The 21949-nt window shown below is 36.5% G+C and overlaps 1 protein-coding gene across 4 annotated transcripts in view; it reads left to right on the top strand.

Annotated features, from left to right (window-relative positions):
• The window catches only part of CHID1 (chitinase domain containing 1), a 102248-nt gene extending 81649 nt beyond the window's left edge, over positions 1-20599 (top strand). For all 4 annotated transcript variants that reach the window (XM_085062806.1, XM_085062805.1, XM_085062804.1 and 1 more), the window contains 3 exons: positions 14924-15004; positions 18253-18295; positions 20333-20599. In XM_085062806.1, the coding sequence (XP_084918932.1) occupies positions 14924-15004; positions 18253-18295; positions 20333-20431 (223 nt within the window). In that variant the 3' untranslated portion in view covers positions 20432-20599. The remainder of the gene's footprint in view (positions 1-14923; positions 15005-18252; positions 18296-20332) is intronic.
• The last annotated feature ends 1350 nt before the right edge of the window (positions 20600-21949 follow it).

Raw genomic sequence — 21949 nt, 5'->3', positions numbered from 1 at the left:
ACATTGAAAAATAGTGTGGTGCATTTTAATTTGGTTCTGGAACCACACTTTTAAAGTCAGTATTCCATATCATCTCCCATTTCTGTTACTTTAATTCACATTGCAGAGTAGTCTTGAAATACAGAAGATCAATTTCTTCTGGACAAGAGGTCCAATGCTCTCCTCTCAAGGGTCTAGCGTGTGAGGAAAGCCTCATGTGATGTATTTTACAGTATTCTCTACATCAGTGAAAACTTCTATTTCATGAGATGAGAAAATGGCTTCTTGATGACTGTCTAACCAGGTTATCTTGCATGATAAATCAAGACAGCAAGCTTCATAAGCCTTCATAATGCTTTGGAATACATAAATTACAGAAGTTGTTAGTATGTTCTGCATACAGTGATTACATAGTTACATTAGAATACACTTTCAGTGCAGCTGACGTTAAGCAGGCAATCAGTCAAGTTTACGAGGTGCTGAAGTTATTCTGTGTTTGCTTGCATTAATGAAAATCACCATCTTTGCTATTTTTAGAAAAAGATTTAAAGCTGCAGTATCTATTTTTAAATGCTGACCCATGCAGAAAGATTTTTTTCCATACATAAGGGCTACATTCTTTACTATATGTGGAGCTGGAATGGAGTACCCAATAACAGCATCCTGAAGTCAAACAGAACTCACCTGCCAGATGTGACTTTCCTCGTCTACTAACGAATCTATTGTTTTCTTAGTGGCTGTGAAAATTAAACTAAACAGCAGATCTCATAGTCTTCTCCCCCTCTGAAAATACTTTAACAGGCAAGTCAAACAGTAGTTAAATTAGTTATGTTATAGCTTGTTAAATTAGTCATGGAAATCCTGAACCAGTAGACTTCAGTACTGCATGGAAAAATCAAAGATGTTTGTATTACATGTAAATGTCTCACTCTTTTATAGAATGGCAGTAACATGGGAGGTAAAATGCAGTGTCCCTTATACATGTTTCTAGCAAAATCTGTTTTGTGTTTTTAAGTTGGTTTTACTATATTTATGTCTTTTAAAAACACTTCTTTGATACTTTTCATTTATTTTCCTTTCTCTAAATATGGTATGTGAATATGAATCCTGTTATTAATTCTCATGCATTTGTTCTATCAGCTGGTATTCCATATTAATGCAGGTGTGGTATAGATAATGAAATTGCCCTAAGTTTTTCCCTCCAAAATTTCCCTCCAATATTTTCATATGAAAGCTTAATAAGAGCTTTCATATGAAAATATTCAAGGATGATATATCTAAATATTTTGTAGACTTTTAAGATATGAATCTTTAAAGCTCCATACAAATTTTAAAAATAAAGTAGGGAATTTATGTAGAGATTTAAAATCTTTTGAAAGGGAAGTAAAACATTGAGCAGCATTTTCATATCAGGTAAGAATTTCATGCTTGAAAGTATTTTATTAATTTTATTTTTAAATTCCCTGTGATGCATCTGAAAATCAAATTCAACAATGAAAATGCTGTTGCTCTTTCTAGAATGAAAGTTAACTAATTTTGAGTACTAAATAAACATTTTAGGTTTATTTCTATGTTTTCATGCTTCTTTAAATGTTACTAAAATACCTTAATGTTTAAGCAGTTTCTCAATTTATGATTTAATTAAATTCTCTTTTGGAAATATTTGTGGATCCAAATGCCAGTACTTGTGTACTAATCTGTGCATTAGTACATTGGCTATCAGAGGGGAAGAGTTTAGGTTTTGCCTATTTGATCAGAGAAGAAGAGATACCAGTTATTTGCTACTGACAAAATGGTAGGTGTGTGTGACTTTCTGAAGACCTCATGAGTCTTGGCTTGACTTGCAAATTGGTTTGACTTGCTAAAGATGTCATCTAGAAAGAAATTTTAGTGGTGAAGTTGAATATCAGATGTCAGTCAAGAATTTTTTCTTATGGTTCTGTTTGAGGTTGTAACTAATGATTGATAATAGGGTTATAAAATACTAATGATTTCCATCAATTTTGATTAATAGAGCTGAACCTTTTCAAGAAATCATGTATGCTCTTGGTAAAAAACCCCATAAATACCCTGTGTTAGCTTTACATTTAATTTTGAGTATCCAGTAACTCAAATGAAAAGATACTAAAACTTGTATGTGGGACTTGTATTTTATTATAACCAGCATACATTTTCTGGAATGAAGCAGTGCCTCTGGTTGTATGAAGCCTGTGTATTGTCTTTCTGCACTCAAAATTATAGAACAAATTCTTTATAGAATTATGTTTTTGTGTCTGTAAAAATTGAATTCCTTTGGAATTATGCATTCTTTCTTTGTGTTAAATATAAAAATTTAATCTGAATGATTGACCAAGTTCAAATGTGAACAGTATAAACTACATTAGCTATAAGATTGAGAAAAATGCTCCTAAAGTTACACAGTCTTGTTATGTGATATACTTATGCCCACTTGATAACTTCTTAGCCTCCCTTTCCCTTTGTGACCTTTTGAGGAACACAACAAAGATTATCTGGAATCCTGTAAAGAAATATAGAGAACTTTTTATAATTTTTTAGTATCTGTCAATTTTTTTTCTATTTTTTTTTTAATGATAATAATTTTCTGAAGAAATGATTATACATTATGGCATCTCTATTTGCTGTCTGTGTAGGGATAAGTCACTGTTTTGTCACACAAAATCCTCACCATTATTAACTGGATTGGTATTGCTTTTGTTTAATTTAAAGCGTTATCCCAGTCTTCTGTCCTCAGAAGAAGAACTAGTTTCCACACAGGTTCTTTATTTTAATCTGTAGCCTTCCCACCTCTGTCATAATTGCTCAATATTTATGCATTATCCCAAAGTGTGAAATGCTCTGAAAATGTGATGGTTTTGTGAATTCTTTCAGCACTCGTCTATTGAATATTTTCTTATTTTATTGTAGGTACAAATTGCAACAAAGATGATGCGCTTGAAAGTGAAGGTGCAGAACAAAACTGTTCTGCCATAGGAGAAGAATCTGTAGTACCTGCCAGTCAAATTCATTAAATTATGTTGTTATAGCAACTGGTTAGCCTCTTCCATACTTAAAATATCTTGTGTCAAGTAATTAGTGCTGCTAAATTGTATTTTATTGCAAAAAAGGCAAGTAATTAAAGAGGTTCTTGCAATGGCTGTGGGGCCAGAAAGGGTCAGAAACTACTTGTAATTGGAATATGTTTCATGAATATAAATTAATAGGTCCAGTAATACGTCTGTTCATTCCCTGGGATCCAAAAAACATATCTAGCATATTTGAGTTGTTGTTCCTTGCTCAGAAACATTAATGGATAAAAATTACCTCTTGTCCTCAGGTTTTTTTTCCTTTGTCTGTTGTTGTCAGTTTAGGAAACCTGTAGTGTGTGTGATCCATTTAGCCCTGTCCATAAAGACAAATGGCCCAATAAAATCCATTTTTGAGTTTTCAGTGTGTTTCTCTGTATTTTGGCTGTCAGTTGTGTGTTGCAGCCAGCAGGTTGTTTTCTTTTTCCTCCTAGCTTGGTCTTCTGCATGAAAACTTTCTGAACATTTGATCAAAAACAGCAGCCATCACAATCCAAAAATACAGAGCTTTGCGGGAGAAAAAGATTTCTAACAACATAATATTTGGGATTTCAAGTCAGCGAGTGCCCAAATCAGTCAGCCAAACTAGTTCAAACAATCTCAGTTATGGAATTAGAGCCTGTTGTTAAGACAAGAACTTGCACTTTTTTCATGGTGTGAGGAGGTAATTTTTATTTCTCTTCAGGACTTCTGGATTTGATCACCAAACATTTTTAATGCTGAGTACAGAATCCATTATCTGGTAGTAATAGTTCTTTACTTAAAAAGAAAACTGTGCCATCCTGAGGGAGTGGAAGATTGAAATTAAATAGCTTCTCAAGTGGTGCAATAGTTGTGTACTACAAAGTGTGTAAAGAAGTACTGACACTGGAGTGGCTGCAATGCAGAGTGAGAGAGGAACAGATTACAGCCCTCCACTTCATGTAAAAGTAAGTACAACTAACATATTATCCAGCAAAAGCCTTACCAATCCCAAATGTCGGTCAGTAAGTCTTCCAGTGACTGCAGTTGGAACTGTTCTGTCTAATCCAAGCAATATTCCCCATGTTATCCATGCTCTTGCATTGTAGGGCTTTGCAGTTCTAGAGCTGACAGTCCCATTTGTTTCTCTTCATCTCTGAGCTTTGCTCTCACCCTCTGTTTATGTGTCTTTACCTAACAAGGTCATTCATACCTCTTCTCTGTGCATACCACTGTAGCAAGAGCTTGTGTTAATGAGGGATGTAGGGCACAGGGAGTTATTCCCAGGTGGCACATCTGCCATATGTTTGTGAAATAGCTCTTCACAGTGTAAAGCAGATCTTCTCCCCTCAGGCCTGCCTTAAGGTAGAAAAGTTGACTTGTTTGTGGGTATGAACCTTTCAGTATCTTGCCAGACATAATTCAACAGAAACAATTTTTTTTATTAGGGCAATCAAATGCTTTTCTTGAGCCTTTGAAAAAAGCAATGATCACTGATGACATCAGAAGAAAAAAAGGAAAATGAAAACTTCTTTCCCCAGCAGTTGTTTCTAAATTGTGCTTTAAAAAAAAAAAAAGAGAAAAAAGATGTTTCTTCATTCCACATTGTATCCATCTCTCACCCACTGTGCTTTTAGTAATTGATGCATTGCAGTATTTTTGGCTCTTTAATAAGTCTTTGGACTGTCTGGATTTGCCTTTGTTATATTCATATCATAATGTTTGTTAATATTTAACTCATTTAGCTTTGCAGTTAGTAAGTGTTTAAAGGACATTCTTCCTTTATCAATTACACAGCTGTACTGGTGATTGCTCCATGTGCAGATGACTTCTGTAGGTAGTGCAAAGTGAAAGAGTTTTGAAAGTGTTATTGTGATTTAATATGTTTGCATATGGAAAAACTTCAGATACAGAAATGCCTGACTGTTTTACCTTTAGCAGTGTACTAGGATAAGTTGTGAACACTTACTGTCTGAATTTGGTCAAATAATTGCAAAAAGCAAACCTCTGTCATTCAAACACAGGAAAAGAATTTATTTTCTGACTTCCTCAGATGTTAACAAAATTGAGATGTACACAGATCCCACATATGTTGTGTATAACGTCCTTTTCGCTTTTCCTTTAAAGGAACAATTTCTTAAGCAAACCAAAGATCTTTTCAGAGGGGTAATGTGATGAGTGCTGTTTAGTTAAAGATTTAAAAAAATTATATACATACCTGTTAGAGGTAAATAGTATTGCATTTTGAAATTTCCAGTTAATTTAAATGGGGGAAAAATGTGGTGGCTATCATTTTGTTCCTTGATTTGCAGTCCAAGTGTTACTATTTGATTTAAATAATAGTTCTTTTGGAAATAATATTAAATAAGTACATGCATATTGCTTTTTGCTTTAAAATTTAGTCTTTACAATAGCAAATTTTATCAGAAGGCAGGCATGTGTGTTCAGCAGAAACTAAATAGGTAACAATATACAAATATTTTTTGGAGTTACAGCAAAGATATGGAAGATGTTCTGCTGTTTTTTCATGATGCAAAGTGCCAGGCTTTTCTTTAAAACTGAACACTGTCACATGAATATGCATTAGCTTAACTAAATATCAAATGATTTAAAATTCATGTTCTCAAATATTTACTTAACTGCCCTGATGAAGATAGTTTCTTAAAAGGGCATAAACCTCCACTCTCATTGGTTAAAAGATAGTTCATGACTTCATAGCCTGTCTTCAAGTCATGCCAAAAATGGAGGAATTATATACTATCTAGATTATTTTAAGGCATATTAAAAATGTACTAACCCTCTGAGATTTGTATTTTTTATGAGAGATTAATACTCATTTGTATGAATTTGTTATCATTCTGTCTGCTCAAAAAACAAAGTCTGAAAGTCTTATATTAGTTCTGTTGGTGCACATGGTCAATCAAGAGGAGAAAGATCCCTCTGCCAAGTATGAAAAATTAATTCAGAAGTTGACAACAACGTTCTCTGTTCTTCACTTAACTTGGTCCCAATAGATTGAAAGGAGTATGTAGTTCAAATCTTCATAGGACACTGGAGGTCTGTAGAATTTACTGCTCTGCCATAGATTTTCCTTCAGTGTAGTTGACTTCTCTAGTGACAATCCTCCCTGCCAAGGATGGAATTTATGATTTCTTTCATATGAAACTATCTGCTGTATTGTGCTGGATAACTTAGATTTATTACTGTTCTTCTGTAACTACTTCATGCCAAAAAACTATCCCTGAGCTGTGTTTCTTTTATTTTATAGAAAGTGTTTGGTGTTCAGGTCCTCCTTTTGCCAATACCTTTGATGGTGTTTCTCTAAGCAGCCAAACCACTCATTCATGACAGTAGTGGAAATTGCAGGCCTGATGTGACTGTCAGCTAAGGAATCTGAACATTCTTTTGAGGCTACTTGGAAGTGCAGATACTTTCCTGTGTCTCATTCTCAGCATCTTGTGAAGCAAATGGAATCCAAATAGTGGTAAACTTTCTCAGGCTACAATCTCCTACTGTAGTTCGTTTATTTCATCATCTGAAGTTCTGGTTCCTTGCAGACAGCTCTGCTTCTGTCTGGCCTAAACTATTTCTCCTATTTTTGGAGAGACAACAGAGACAGTATTTCTTTCCTATGGCATTTGCTGACCTGGGTCAGTTTTACATTCCCAGAGTCCTGCAGCCTGCAAGTTTTGTGCTCCGCCTGACTTGAGTCACTTGGAAGCAGATCTTCCCCTTCAGTCAGTGTCCTTGTCTCATCCTTGGTGCCTTCTGCTGCTTGCACATAATGTGTGATGCATTTTTTCTCCTTTACTACCAAGTGTGTAATTTTCCTTGCGTGGGACTCATCCAGGGCATCTCATCAACCCTCTGGAAGTGGGGCATGAGCTCCTTCCTGGCACAGGCTCCAGGTGAGACAGGGCCGAGGGAGAGGCTTGGAAGAAGAACTGCACTGCTCCTTTCCTGACACAGGGTGAGGAAAAGATGTTCTTTCTGCCTTTTGTGGTTCTTAAATCTGCCAGATGACGTTGCTATTGACCTTGTGTTGGGATAATTTAAATTCAGGAATGGTTGAAGAGAGATACAAGAAGGAACTGGAAGAGCTAGGAGTGATATTCAATGGCTTAAAGATCATCTGACATTTTAGACAAGGATGGAAAAGAAATGTGTTTTTTTAATATGTACCTTTTTTAATGAAGTAGGTATGGAAGAATAAAAAATATCAAAGTAGGTGAGTTTGCACTCAAAATTCATTTTCATGCTGGAGTGGATCAAACTTCATCTCCTTTTCACTGAATTAAGATTATGTGAATCTGACCAGGCTCCAAATCCAGTATAACAGTTTTCACAGATAATCTGTGTAGCACTGTGTGAATAGAGCTGGTGTGTGTGCTTTGAGCAAGAAAGTCTGTAATGTTCTTACTATGTGAGTTAAAGGAACCCCAGCAAACCCAACCTGACACACAATGGAACTAGCGTAGCTTTAGTTTTTGTTATTTACAGCTGAAGCTGAGCAGAAGATATATAAGTGGATCTAAACTTTGTTCAGCCACACTTCCAAAGATAAATAGCCTCACTTTTTCAGATGTAGTGCTTATTAGGCTGGTTCTTAGAAGAATGGAGCACAGTATTATACTTGGAGTAATGAATTTGAAAATGCTTCAACCTCAATTGAATGTTACTTAAACATTTCAGGAAATGTACCCTTACACTAGCAGTTTTATCTTCAGGAATTTTATTTTTAGGGTGAACCTACTGGTTCTTGAAACAAGCCTGTAGGGATAAACAAACATTAGTTTTCATCATGTTGAGAAGTATTTTTAAGCAGAGACATTTTGTCTTGTCTCAGATTCTATAATAAGCCAGATTATTGGGTGAGCTGGAGCAGAATGTAAGCTTTTATGATGCATGGTCTAGGAAGCACTAATACTTTTACTGTTTCTTGATGATGCATTGCCTTCTAGGAGTTTATTAGGATCTGTATTTCTTCTGTGAAGGATGGGCATTAAGCTGCAGTGGTTTGAGTCTGACTGAGGAAAGAATCACATAGTGGCTTCTCAACAATACCTATTTTCAGTTCTCCTTTAGAAACAGTCATTCTGCTGAGCAGCAGTGTGTTACTGAAGGTACACAATGAGATATGCAAGCCTGCCTCAATCTAGTTATGTCTTTATTGTCTAGGAAATAGTTTTTGACTTAGAAATCAGTATCTTGTTTTCTTTAAGGAGATTTTTTTATGTTACTCTCATATCTGTCTGTTTAAGTTAAATATATAAGTAAATGTTCACACCTTTCTGCCTTGTGTGTGATTACTTCTGTTCATAGATCAATACCTAACTGTAGTTTTATGGAGGTTTTCTGGTTTTTTTGTAAAGAACTACCATTTTGGTTATATTGAGAAATATAGCATGCACCGTGTTGATTTCAGCTGTACTTGACGTTACCTTGGATAATTTGCCAGTGTACCACTGTGTAAACTCTTTATAAAACCTCTGTGAAGTTAAATGATAAGGGACACTATTAACATGTGATCCTCTATACATGAAAATGCTGTAATGTTTGTGTTTTCTTCTGTAGCCACAGTAAAGCACCAAACGGTTTTGATGCTCATTGTTTCTTGAGACAAAGATGCTTCTGAAAAGATTGACATTGTCTACTGTGTCTCCTGAGATCTGTAAATTTGGAATAATTTTCTGCTTCTCTGTAGTTGTGTCCACCAAAGTATTACTGTTTCCAAATTACTTTGGGAATGCTGAACAAGGTGCACTTTTGTAGAGTGCAGAGTAATGATAGAAATATCACTGCTTATTTTCATTGAGGTAGTGCATCATGGCAGAATGTACAAGGTCAGTGGGTTTGTGTGAGGTTGGTGTGGAAGTGCTGAAAAGTGTCATCTGTCAAGTCAGTGATAAAGTATTGTGAAAAAAAATCAGTGAGAATGATTTTATAAAACTTAGTAAAAGCAATATGCCCGGAAAAACTACTCTGTTGGAAACCTGTTACTATTAAAATAGTGAAAATATTCTTATTGCCTTTTAAAATGATGGAACAAGGTTCAGGCAGCAACGGAGAGATTAGTACATAAAGATGATGCTTGCTCATAGATTTTTCATTTCTAGGCTGCTATTGGGGTATTTTTACAGTTAATGGATTGATTTCTCTCTTGAAACTGTTTTTAAGTTCTTTTACATTAAATAATCTAAAGATCTGAACAGAATTATTTTTGAATAACATACCCTTTAGACAGGCTTATAGAGTGTGCTTTCCATTCCTCTCAGATGCATAAATCCTCAGAGTAAACACTTTTAATGTTAGTGCATTCTTTTGATTCTCTAAAACATTCTTTTGATTCGTTTTCTTGGATAACCTATTTGCTTTCAAAAGAACTTGTGGGACTTGTGTTAATAAAATCTGAATTCTTTAATGTGCAAGCAAGGGATACAGTGGAATGCAACGTTACCACCTTATGAAATTGGAAGCTTATAAATTATAAATATGGTGTTACTGAGTATTGAATGGGGAGAGGAGATGAATAAAAAGGTGCTTAAGTGAGCCTGATGGCACAGTGTGATGAAAGCTTAATTGTTCAGTCTGTTGCTGACCTTTTTTACTGTACTGTGTAATGCTGTACATATATACATATACTCACACACATATATAATATTATGCTGTTAATGATTCTGCTAGTTTTTTCATAAATTTATGCATGTTTACAAAACTATTTTTAATTCTAATATCTAAAGGTTGTTAAATTGCAGGGCATCTCTACCTTTTACAGGCTGTAATTTTAGGGACTGAATAAGTGAGAACTCAAAATTTGTATAAAATCTTTTTTCTTTTTCCAATTTTCTCTCTTTTGTTTTTTTATTTATTACCATTGAAGGCATCTTTTATGAAAACCTTGTAGGATATTCAGAATTTTTGCATTTGTTTTTTAAAAGTTATCTAAGAAGCAGAGAAAGCCAAAAAAGTTCCCACTTTTAAGACCGAGTTTTTTTTAATGTCTTCAGAGTATATTGTTTTTGACATTTTGTCTCACCTAAAAGGAAGTAGTTTAAGAAAAACCTAAAATGGAAAGTGTCAAAGTAGCTAAAATTAAACATTAAGTAAAAGGGAGTTTGATTTACAGGTTATATCTACATCCCCTGTGAAAAATCTTGTTTTGAAGATGGGTATCTGCCCTTTCAGAGTGTCCTGATGTACACAGAGCAGTGGGCAAACTGACTGGTGCTTTTTTGGAGGATATGTACTGAGATAGGGAATGTTCTTAGGAGTAGTCCTGTGAAAAGTGTTTTGGAGCTATTTCTGTATATTTGTTTTTCATCAGAAATCTGAACTCTTGAGCTTTAGAATACAACCTTTGATGTGACTTCTCTTCCTTTTATTAAGAGATAGAGCTCCCCATAAAGGGGCAAGATGGGCCCTGTCCAGTTGAGTCTAAAACACCTGTTGCCATGCATAGGTACTGTTGATAGCTGGGGATGGAGATGCAATTCCTGCTAGGTTCACATTTTAATAACTAAGCCTATTTTAACTAAGCAAACTGAAAAGAAAATGTGTGGTGTAGATTTTCAAGCTCAATAGTATTTTTATTCTTTGACTGAATCACTCAAAGTTGCAATAGTGGAAGATAAGCTCAATTTTCTGTAGCAGGAGAAAATGATCCTTCATTCTGATTAGAGACCTATTGCTTCTAATCAGCATTTTGTTCATGTGAGAACTGGGGATAAAATATAAAATATTAGAAAAGAGCATTAAAATGCAATGTATGCTCAGTAGTGGTTTCCTTTTCACTGAAGTTTTTTTGTTGAAGAGTGATTCAGGACTAGTAAAGCAAAACACCTAAAGATTAAAAAGTTTAACTTCATAAATAAATCCTAGTCTAAGGATTATATAGGAATCCCTTCTCCTAGAATGTAAATTCTTGTTGCAAAAGATGTACTAGAGACTGGTTTCTTTATATTCTCGGTGAAAAAAGCATTATCCATGAAGATAAATACCTTCTTCAGGGGAAGTAAAGATTGTGGGTTTTACCTTAACGTATTCCAGGGCCATGCTATTTTTCATATTTGGAAGAAAAGTGTCTTAGTAAAGGAACACCAGGCATAAATCCTGAGAACCTTTCATCTGGGTCCTTTATTTATTTGTGGAATGTGCAGTAAAGTGCAATATTGTGTAGGTGTAGCGACATTAGGGTTGTTCATAGATACACGTCTTCAGCAGGACTGACTTTACAGCTACTCCATAATATGTGTGTTTTGGCTTCTCATTTACTTTTCAGAAGGGAGTGTTTGTTTTAACCCAGAGTGTTCGTAACCAGGAGTATCTGTCTCACAAATAACAGCTGGTGTGTGAATACCAGGAAGTGCCCATTTTGACAAAGGCATGGCCATTTAAGCGAGCCAGAATGGCATTTGTTGATGTCAGAACATGTATTTGCAAGGTGGACATGTAGGTGACACCTGTCTTTTGTTACTATTCCTGCTGATCCGTGCAGATTTATCATTTATATGTGTTGTATTGGTGCTTCAGTAGAGGCTGACATCATTAATCCAGGTAATTCATCCATGCTGAGCCTGTTTCAGGCTGGGAGCACAGAAGCAGCATGACTCGCTCTGCAGATGGTCACAAACTTCCCAGGAAATATGTAGCGCAAGGCAGTGAAGCCGAGTTTTCAGTGTTGTTCATTCTCTTAACTGCTGAGGCAGCTTGGTAAAAGAAGAAAGGTAGTAAGTTACAAGCTGATGGATGAGGAAGCAAATAAATTAGTCCAGCTAGGAGTATAAAAGCAGAAGAGAACTGGGACAGAGGCAGTAGAAAGCGGGATAAATTAGGAGGAGAGGAGGAAAAAATAGCAATAAATATGAGTTGAAACGAGTAGAGTTAGATGAGGGGTGGAAAAAAGGAAAGCTGGCTGTGGTGAGCTTCTTGCCCCTTTTCTTTTCCTCCTCAAGAACCTGAAAATTTATCTAGAATTCTGCTACCGCAGGCATATTGATACCCCACACTTGTCTTGTTCAGTGTGATGGCAAATTTTGCTTTTTAACTTACTTATTTATTTAAACCAATGCATATAAAATATTTGTTGAGTCAAGTACTGCCCCAGCTAGGAGATAATATGTTAACAGTGCCTGGTAAGCATTACTTTGACTCAAGCAAGTGTGTTGTGATAAAGATGCTGCAGTTTTACACAGGAACTTTTCCACTTACAATGCACATGACAAGATACTACAGAGGTAACAGGATAATACAGCATATTTTGGAGTTCTTGCCTGAAAAGCTCCCAAGTGCCTTACTGAAAGAAAAGGAATCGTTTCTGGGGGAAATGACTACAAGAAGGGAACGGGTTATTCCCAAGTGAGAGCAATAGAAAGCCCATAGGGAGCAGATGTGGTTTGCTGGTGCACCTCTTCCCTGACTCTTCACAGCAACTTTGTGTGTGGTTGAAAAATACGAAGCTTGACTTTCAGAAGCATGGAGTATACAGTTGCAACTGAAGTAAATGGAAGCGTATTGTTTTGAACATTGTGCTTGGAATTTTTGTTGTCCTTAGTAGAGGAATGTGAAAACCAAGTTCATATGTTTCAAGTAGGCACCCCCAAAATTAATAGATAGCAGTAACAATTTTGGAGCTAATATTTTTTTTAATCGCCAATTCAATCTTGTAGCTAGTCTTGTCACCATAGATGTGATCTTAAGATGAACTTGTTCATTTTTCCTCTTACATACTGTGGGGATAAATGCCTAGAGACAGTAGAAAGAGAAGTAAATTCTCTGTGCGTGGTCGGGATGGGTGCTCATTAAATGCAGTGTATGCCTGAACAGTTTTAAAATAATATTATATCTTTTATAGAACAGGGTATAATAATTGGTTCCACTTGCATTTCTAATTTTAATGCTTGTTCATAAGTATTTTGAACACTCCTTAATTCTGCTGGGAATTTTAGCAAGCAGAATCAGGATTTCCCATCTAAAGTCATACATTCAGCAACAAAGCTGGGTGCCAGGATGTCTTGGCTGGTAATTTTTGTTCTCTGGTCTGGAACATCTTGGTACCATATTCTATATGAGTGTAGTCTCCTGTCGTTACTGAAGTTGTCATTCTCAAATGGGACAATTTGTTAAAATCTTTCCTTAAATTTTAAATATACAAAACTATGTCTCTTTGCCAATGTTTCTAGTGGGGCAGCTTAGAATTTTGTATGTCTTAAAAAGAGATAGGCAGCTTCCAAGGTCTAAATTGCACTTTTTGAAAAGGTTCATTACTCCAGGGCATGTGTGTGTGTGAGGAAGAGTGCAATAGCTCTTTATGTTTCCATGTGCTCACATGTTCCTGAGTGTTGGCTTATGTAGATAAAGACCATGCCTGGTGTGGGTTCATTTGACATAACTACAAAAGAAAATCCTTTCTAAACCTGCTAGCAGTAGGAAACAATTTACCAGTATATGAATAAGCAAGTCACAGAAAAAGAGAAGATGATCCTGACAATGCTGAATGTTTTAATTGCATTTAGAATAATACCAAATGAGAGAACAAATATTTTTCAGCTGAGAAATACAGACTTTTTCACTGTTTCTTGATGTATAACAGTGAGGTAGAATTTCAGCACTGATGCAGTCAGGATAGTGGCTGATGGAAATTTCTCACTTAAAAATAAGATGTTTTGAAGGAAATTTTTCCATCCAAATCCTGTCATGAGCTGAGAAATTATTGCAAGAATGAGACAGTTGTGGGAGAGATGGCTTTGATAGACTTTACAAAAATAGATGACCAAAGATGCGGGTTTAAAAAGGCAGAAGAGACAGGGGGATGAGACTTTTTTTTTTTTTGTGTGCTACCCATGTGGCCTCTATCACTGGCAATAGTTTGCCATCTTCTGGCCCTCTGTCATGTGGCAGCCAGAAGCTTTGTTTCTGTTTTGCAGTCAGAAATACAGACACTGTCTCTGCACTGAGAGGATCCTATGAGCTAGCCAAGAACATAAATTTACAGTGCACCAGCTATTCCACACCACTTCCCCTTGTACAGTTTTGGGTACAAGTAATACTCTTCCCTCAGTTCACGTCAGGTGAGATAGGTCATTCCATGTTCAAAATGTCCATGCAAGAAAATAATGCCAAGGAGCCAATGAGGGAGAAAATTCACATACAGAGTTATTTAGCAGTGACTTTTTCTTGATAATTTCAGTTTTAGAAGACTGAATAAGCCCCTTTTATAGAAGAACTTTCCTGATGACATACGCCACATAGTGGAGGCCACAGCTGTGTACAACCTAGGGATGACTTCAGTGCTTGAGCTTTGGCATATGGGTTTCAGACTGCAGAAATACAGAAATGCTGCCTTCATGTGCCCTTACAGATTTGTCAGTTGATGAACAGTAATTAATTCACAGAATCATACACAATCACAGAATGAATAAGGGGCCACTGGAGGCCATCTGGTCCAAGTTCCCTGCTCAAGCAGGGTTCCCTGGACCACATATACTGAGGATTGTTCCCAGACACCTTTTGAATATCTCTGGTGAGGAAGACTCCCCACACTCTCTGGGAAAGCTGTTCCAGTGCTTGGTCATTCACGTAGTAAAGTTTTTCCTCGTATTCAGGTGGAGGTTTCTGTGCATTGGTTTCTGCCCATTGCATCTTGTCCTATTGCTTGGCACCACTTCCTGACACCCTCCCTTCAGATACTTATATGCAACACTTTAAGGAAAAAAATAGCCTAAAAATGTGAACATGGGAAATTGTGAAATAGTTTAGGAAATTAGTTGTCAACAGGAAGATATTTTTGATACAGTGTTCAACCTCTAAACATGGTGAAACTGCTTTTTCAGAAATTTCTGCAATGTCATTTCATAACTGTTTCTTAGAAAAGTTAATTCTGTGTCTATGTTTTTAATTTGTAGGTACATTGAAACCTTGAAGGAACACAAGCCAAAAATTGTCTGGGATGAACAAATTGCTGAACACTACTTTGAATACAAAAAGTGAGTTTAAATTTATTAACTTACCATTCTGCAAATATTTTTGGGCATGGCCCAGTGACTGTAATATGCAGCTGAATTCAGCAAGTGAAAATTCTGCTGGTTGTGATCTGTGTGTCAACACTGAACTGCAGCATAAAAGAGTGCTTCGGGTGAGAGGAGAAAATCAGAGAAGGATTCATGAAATTTCATAAACAATCTTAGATTAGAAGTCTGATGAGTCATATCTTTCAAGTTATCCATCAAAGTTTGCTATTGAGTGTCAGTTAATCAGAGGCTCTGAGATGAGTACTGTGAACTGCTGGGTGATTACCAATAACTCAGCCAAAAATAGTTCTGAGAAAAATTTGTGGTACAAGAGCCTGGTTTCACAAGTCCTACTGCTAAGATTGTTTAAGGAACAAACTTCTACTAGATGGAATGGACTGTAGAGAAATGTAATAGAAATAAACTCAAGTGTCTTCCAGATGAAGTTTTTTAAATGACTGAGAGCATTAAAGATAATAACATTCTTTGTCCTCCCTTTTTCATCATGAAATAACAAGAGGATTCCTGATCTAGGAAGAATCTGTTTAAAATAGATTTAAATAAATAAACCCAGCAACATCTTTTAATCATCTGATAATTTGCTATTTTTATGCAGATATACCAAAATATGCTAAAATTATACAAACAAATCCTACTACTTCTGCAAAGCCATGTCTTATGTATTACACAATGCATTGTTAATGTGAGGACACACAATTAAAAGGAAGAGTGAAACACATTTTAGAAGCTTTTAATAAAAACAGTCAAAACTATGTCATTATTTCCAAAACATTCTTGTCTAAAATATTTTAAAATATTAAAAAACCCAAAAAACCCCAAAACAACAAAAACCAAAACCAAACCTACAAATTGCCTACCCTTGTATTTTTAGTTTAACTTTCAAGGTTTTTCTCAGCCTGTAATTTTCTTCTGACTTTTATTTCTTATCAGAAGAAGAAATCTGTTGTTCAGCTGTGTCTTAATTTGTCTTCTGTTTATATGAAAGGACTGGGATATGTATTCCTTCATACTTAATTATTTGGTATCTTGTTGCAAAATTACTTTGTACCAAACAATTACAGTTTTTTGTGTTACCTAAAGAGGAACAAATCAGAAGCTCTGTTTTACTGATCTTTAATGTCCAATCCAATTGGAGACACAATGAGCACTGGATGAGCTCTCAAAAGAGTAATTCTGAGGGCTCTGTTTGAATGGTATGCTTCTGGGATTCATGTCCTGAATTATTTCTTATATGGCAAAATGAACTTCTGGGAAAGGAAGAGCTTGTCAGAAGTACTACCTGTTTCTTTCTTTGAAGCCAGCCTTTGGAGGTTGTTGTGTATGGGCTTCCTGGAGGAATTTTTGATGCACAAAGCACACTGTGTCTGAAAATCACTCTGAACTTCACTTGTGCTGTGCTTGGCAGTCAGCTGTAAGGTTTAGCTTGCTGCAGGGGAGGGTTATTTAAGGAACTCTTTTTCAGTTACCACTTTGGTTTGCAAAAGTTCAATTATGTTGGATGGGGAAGGCAGCCAGGCCTGAAATATGTATGCCTCCCTGGTGAAGCCTCTCACCTGGAAATCTTGCATGTCTGCAGTGGCTGAGAAATGAAATCATGAATCTTTAAGCAGAGCACAGCTAATGATTTCATGTAGCAGGCAGAGACTGTCTATTACAAATAGTTGCAGAAATCTGAGTGCTTGTCTCAGTACACAGGCAAGTGTTCATTTATGTAAGTTGTGAGATTTTAGAAACAATTCCTTCTTGATCTGTCCATGCACTCTGCATTTTCTCCTGGCCTAAGTGGTAAAGTGGTGCTGTGAGACCACTTGTAACTCGTCCTTCTCATTGCTAGGGGTTTGAAATGCAGCCTTGGTATTTGTGCCCAGTATAGCTTGCCCTGTCTGTATATTTTCTACTGCTAGCATTTAATTTAGCCTGAAAGATAGTAATTCAGGGAATTGGAGAAAATCTTTCACAGTTTGTATCAGAAAACCAAATGTCTCCATCTTTTTCAGATACGCATTTAGCAGGCACAACTGTCTGCTACCATCTGACAGTTTTGTCATCCAGTTGCAACCAAATATCTCAGTGTTTGTTCTGATATGGTATCAAATCATCTCTGTTGTGAGATCTCTTCTTGGATCCTCTGTTTTCCCTGTCAGCCTTTTCAGAGAATCTCAGACTGGTTAAGGTTGGAAACAACCACTGAAGATCATCTTGTTCCACCTCCCTATTCAAGCTGTAGAACATGTTAGTCAGGATTGTATTCAGCTGGCTTTGGAATATTGCCAGTGAAGGAGACTCCACAACGTGTCTGAACAACTTGTGTCAGTGTCCAGCTAGTGACAGGCCTCCAACTAGACCCTGTGCCACTGATTGTGACCCTCTGGGATCTGCCGTTCAGCCAGTTCTCAATCCACCTCACCATCCACTTGTCCAGCCCGCACTTCCTGAGCTTGTCTATGAATATATCATGGGGAAAACTGTCAAAAGCATCTTTCACCTTCTTTGAGACTTGTCCTCCTTAAAGGCCACTAGTATGGGGTAAATAAATATCTTGTCTGACTGCCTGTGTTGTATTTTGTTGTAACCAGTTCTTGGCTGAGGTGTTATGCTTAAAGAAGTTTGGGGCTTTCATCTCAGTCATGGAAGGAGGACCTTTCTGACAGATGTTCCCATAACCAATACCTGCAGGACAGTGACACAGCTGCATACTTGACTTTTACATATGTTGTGCACCTTCTCTTAACAGCTTTTTGGATTTATGTGCTGTGATATATTTGCATCTGCACGAGAAAAGGGGTGGGAGTAGAAGTTCTTGTCTCCAGTAGAAGAGAAGTAGAGAAGATTTTGGCTGTACTCTGCCCTCAAGAGACAGAGAAGCCAGAGTGCAAGTATGGAATGAATGGTAGTTAATAGCAAAAGTGCCTAATTTCAGTGGAATGAGCACTGGGTAAGAAATCTCAGATATGACCTACTAAATGGCAAGTAGTCTCTGTCTTTGGCACCTATGCATTAATGCTCATGTGCTGAACGTACAAGCATATCTTCATTTTATTACCAATAGTTTCTTCAAAATAAAGTTGGCAGTTTTCTTCAGCATTGAGGTTGTTCCCTTTTACTGGAAAAAAATAAAACTGGTTTTGAATTCTGACCTTAGCTTAAAATCCTATTGGAAACTATCAAAGCTATTGTAACTATTTGGTTTTCCTTTTTTGCAGAAATAAAGGAGGAAAACATGCAGTCTTCTACCCAACACTGAAGGTAAGTGCCACTTTCTCAGGTCAGAGGGCTGTAAGAGGACAGAGATGTTTACTTGACCTGTTTTATTATGGAAACATTTCTGAAAATGTTGCATTGAGTGTAGGCATTTGTGAAAGAAGTTTACCCTCATGTAAATGTTATGTAAATTGTTATGATTCAAAGCTTCAGTGGCCTGTGCAAGAAGGTTGTTTTTTTCCCTCATGCATAATGGTGTTTTGGGATCTCTGAAGATAAAGCATGTCTAGAGATAAGACACGCTGGACAAACCAGTGCTGTTTGAGTGGATAGCTCATGTACTATCAGACACATTGTTAGCAGATTCCCAGACAAGATAGCAAAGAAATTTTCCTTCTCATCATGTAGTTGGAAGCTTGGAGAACTTTTGCTTTCCTTTGTAACAGGGTGCTGATTCTCCCTGTCAGCCTGCATCACCCTATTTTCTACAGTTCTGTTTCTGTGGAACATATTTTAGTGTTTTGAAAACTTCTATACAATAGTGTGGAGCATAGCAGAATACAGGATAAAATGGTTAATTGCAGCCTTAGTTCCTAGGAAGCTATCTTCAGATTTTCTCAAATTAAACTAAAGTCAGCTTCTTAAACCTCTGCTGGCTTTTAGTATTGGAGGGGAATTTCTTCTGTAGTGAAAAACGACATCATATTTACAGAGAAAACAGAGACTTTTTTTTATTGTTAAACTAGTGTGAAATGATCCAAGGCTCTGTTTTCCTGAATAGGATTATTATCTTAAGCACCATGTGTAAAAGGATATTTCCTCTCATTAATTTAATGTTGGTGGAAGTACAATCACATATGGGATATTAACTACCATGCCTAACTAGGTTCTTGCTAGTGCTAGGTGTCTGAGAGTGTTAGAAAGTTTCATTGTCAATGTATCAGAGAAAAGATCGCTTGTGCTCTTATGCTATGTTTTCTTCAGCCTCATGGAAGGATTTCACCCTGCCATTATCAGTACTAGCCAGGTTAAGAACACTCATTCCTGTACATTTCTTTCATTATTTCTTCTCTAACAGATCACTATTCAACTGTGATAATTGGTGAATGCATGGAAATGGGTTTTCTTTCCATTTTCAACAAGCTTGCAATGAAATATTTAGAGATTTGTATTCTGGTCAAGATGGTTGGGAAACACTTAATGTTATTACCTCATGAAAAATGTGTTTCTTTCCCTTTTTAACGTTATAATCACTGACAGGTTCCTCAAAATTAATTTGTTCATGATTAGTTAAAAGCAGTCATGAATGCCAAGCTCAGTGGATCTGTTAATGATGCTGTGATACTATATTCTGTTTCCCATGGAAATTAATTTTGAACACATCCCTGGTGTGAGTAGTTTAATCGTTGCAGTGCTGCAGCTCAAAGTAAGAAAACCTGAGAGCAAAAGATTGAAAAATAATTATTTTTGTTTTTTGAACTGAAAAAAAAGTACAGAACATGAATTGTGGCCTTGCTTCCCTTGTAAACCAATGGCTAAACTAACTCTTCTAAATTAATGGCTGGAGCTCAAATAGAGATACTTTTAATTATTATCTTCAAGAATCTCTTTAAAATAGAATTTTTGTAATGTAAATTGTGGCTCTGTCCTGGGAAAAGGCAAGGGTAGGCAAGAGATCTTGATGGTATTTGACAAATGGTTCTGATTGTCTTCAGTGATAAAGTGTTATTTTACCTCTGAGACATTTCTGGGAAGAGTTAGAATTTCTGTACATTGTGAAATGATAGCCTAAATTAGAATAGTTCTTTGAATAGTTCATAAAGCTGATTTATTTCTGTGGCATTTTGTCAATTCAGCTGGTAATCTTTTATTAGGTCATTGAATTAACTGGTACGATTAACTGTCTTTGACTGAATGATTGCTTGCTAACCAGAGAGTATTTGAAATAGAGACGAGGTTTTTCAGTAGCTGGTTCAAGGGTAGACGTTTTTAAAAGGTCTGATAATGGCATGAAGAGATGGCAGGATGGAGTGTCTGATATCTCTGACTCAAAGGTGATTACTTTATGTGTCTTTCTCTTAGTCCATCCAGTTGCGCTTGGAGCTTGCAAAAGAATTGGGCACTGGAATATCCATCTGGGAGCTGGGACAAGGCCTGGACTATTTTTATGACCTACTTTAAAATAAGATGCTCTGAGAAAGACTTTATTTGCCCCACTGAGGCTCCACCTTCAATTAATCTGGGTATCCTGGAGAGGTGATTTTTAAAACAATTTTTGTAATTTATATAATACCTGTATTAAACTTGGATTTTTTTTCTCAATAAAGAATGTTTTTGATTTGCCACACAGACATGATTGTTGGTATCTGATAAAATTCAGAGTAAAAAACCACATCAACTTCTCTTAAAGCACCTGAATTCCAAGTCATTGAAAGCAGACTAACACAGCTGGATGGAGTCAGACTTGAAAATATTTTCTGAATTGTTTCTACAAGAAATAAAATGGGCAAGTTGATGCCATCTGATCAGAGTTTAAGACAAAGACCTCTCAAAGAGCTGCTGGTATTAACCAAACTAAGAGAACAAATAAATCTGTCATATTACATCCAGCAAGTTTAAAATCTGCTGGACTCTGTGTCTTGCTGTCTTCTGGTAAGGTAAGTGAACATAAAATGTCAGGAGGGGAGAGCAATTAGAAGACTTTCCCTCAAGCTTGTAGGACATCAAGCACTGACAAGCTAAGCTGATGGCTCTGTTAGTTTTGTCATGTTAGTAAATTCCTTAAGTAGTTCAAAGTCACAGTGATTTCAATTTATGACCTCTTTCTAGATCAGTTCTGTTACAAGAGATGCCCTGTGATTTCTCCATTCTGCTTAGCCTTAGCGTCTCAGTTTACAGTATTTAGCATGAGAGCATGATGCATTACTGGCCAGGTTGTGGGAACTGTAACATTCAGCAACAAAGGCTTTAATGGTAATCATGGATTCCTCAGCGTCTTTGTGCATGAAGCTGTTGTTCTTTAGCTGCACACATTGGTGCTTTTGTCTCCGTAATATGGTTTTTTTAGGAACCCAACAGCTGTAAAAAAACATCAGTTTAAAAACAAAGCCAAAAAATTGTGTCTCTGCTTTTTGGTTTATAGTATTTGTGTTTGTAGAAATCCACAGGCTTCAAGGCAATTTCTTCTAAGGAACTGAGAGGTGCTGGGAATTTGATGAGGGTGTCATTGGTCACCAGCAGAGACTCAGGCAAAGAGCTTTGTACTCCCACTGGTGTTCTTCTTGCCACTTACAGTTGTCACAAAGATAACTGCACTCCTCTGTTCACATCCACCCTTCCCAGTAATTAATCTCAGCAGGGAATTTATCTGCCCCTGCTGTTTTCAGCAGAATAAATCCCACTGTAATCCACCATTGATTAAAGAACTATTGATCTTCACCTTTCTGATTTAGTTCTGGCATCTCTTGACTTCTCACATTGGGAGTATCCAGCAGGGTTTACTAATCAGGTTTCTTTCTTCCATACCATTAGTAGTAAGATAATTTGCTACATGAATCCTTGTGTTCAATTAACTTGAACTTTCTAGTTCATTCAAAAGCAATTTAAAGCCATTCTGGCAATGGTATGTAGAATAGCACAAGAATTAAATTCTATTACACTGTTTTTTTCTGCTTTCAGTGGCACTACTGAACTAGATTG

Source organism: Lichenostomus cassidix, chromosome 5 (genome assembly GCF_008360975.1).
Source record: "Lichenostomus cassidix isolate B80296 chromosome 5, HeHo_3.0, whole genome shotgun sequence".
Taxonomy (NCBI): domain Eukaryota; kingdom Metazoa; phylum Chordata; class Aves; order Passeriformes; family Meliphagidae; genus Lichenostomus; species Lichenostomus cassidix.
This window is presented reverse-complemented; position numbering and strand designations above follow the sequence as displayed.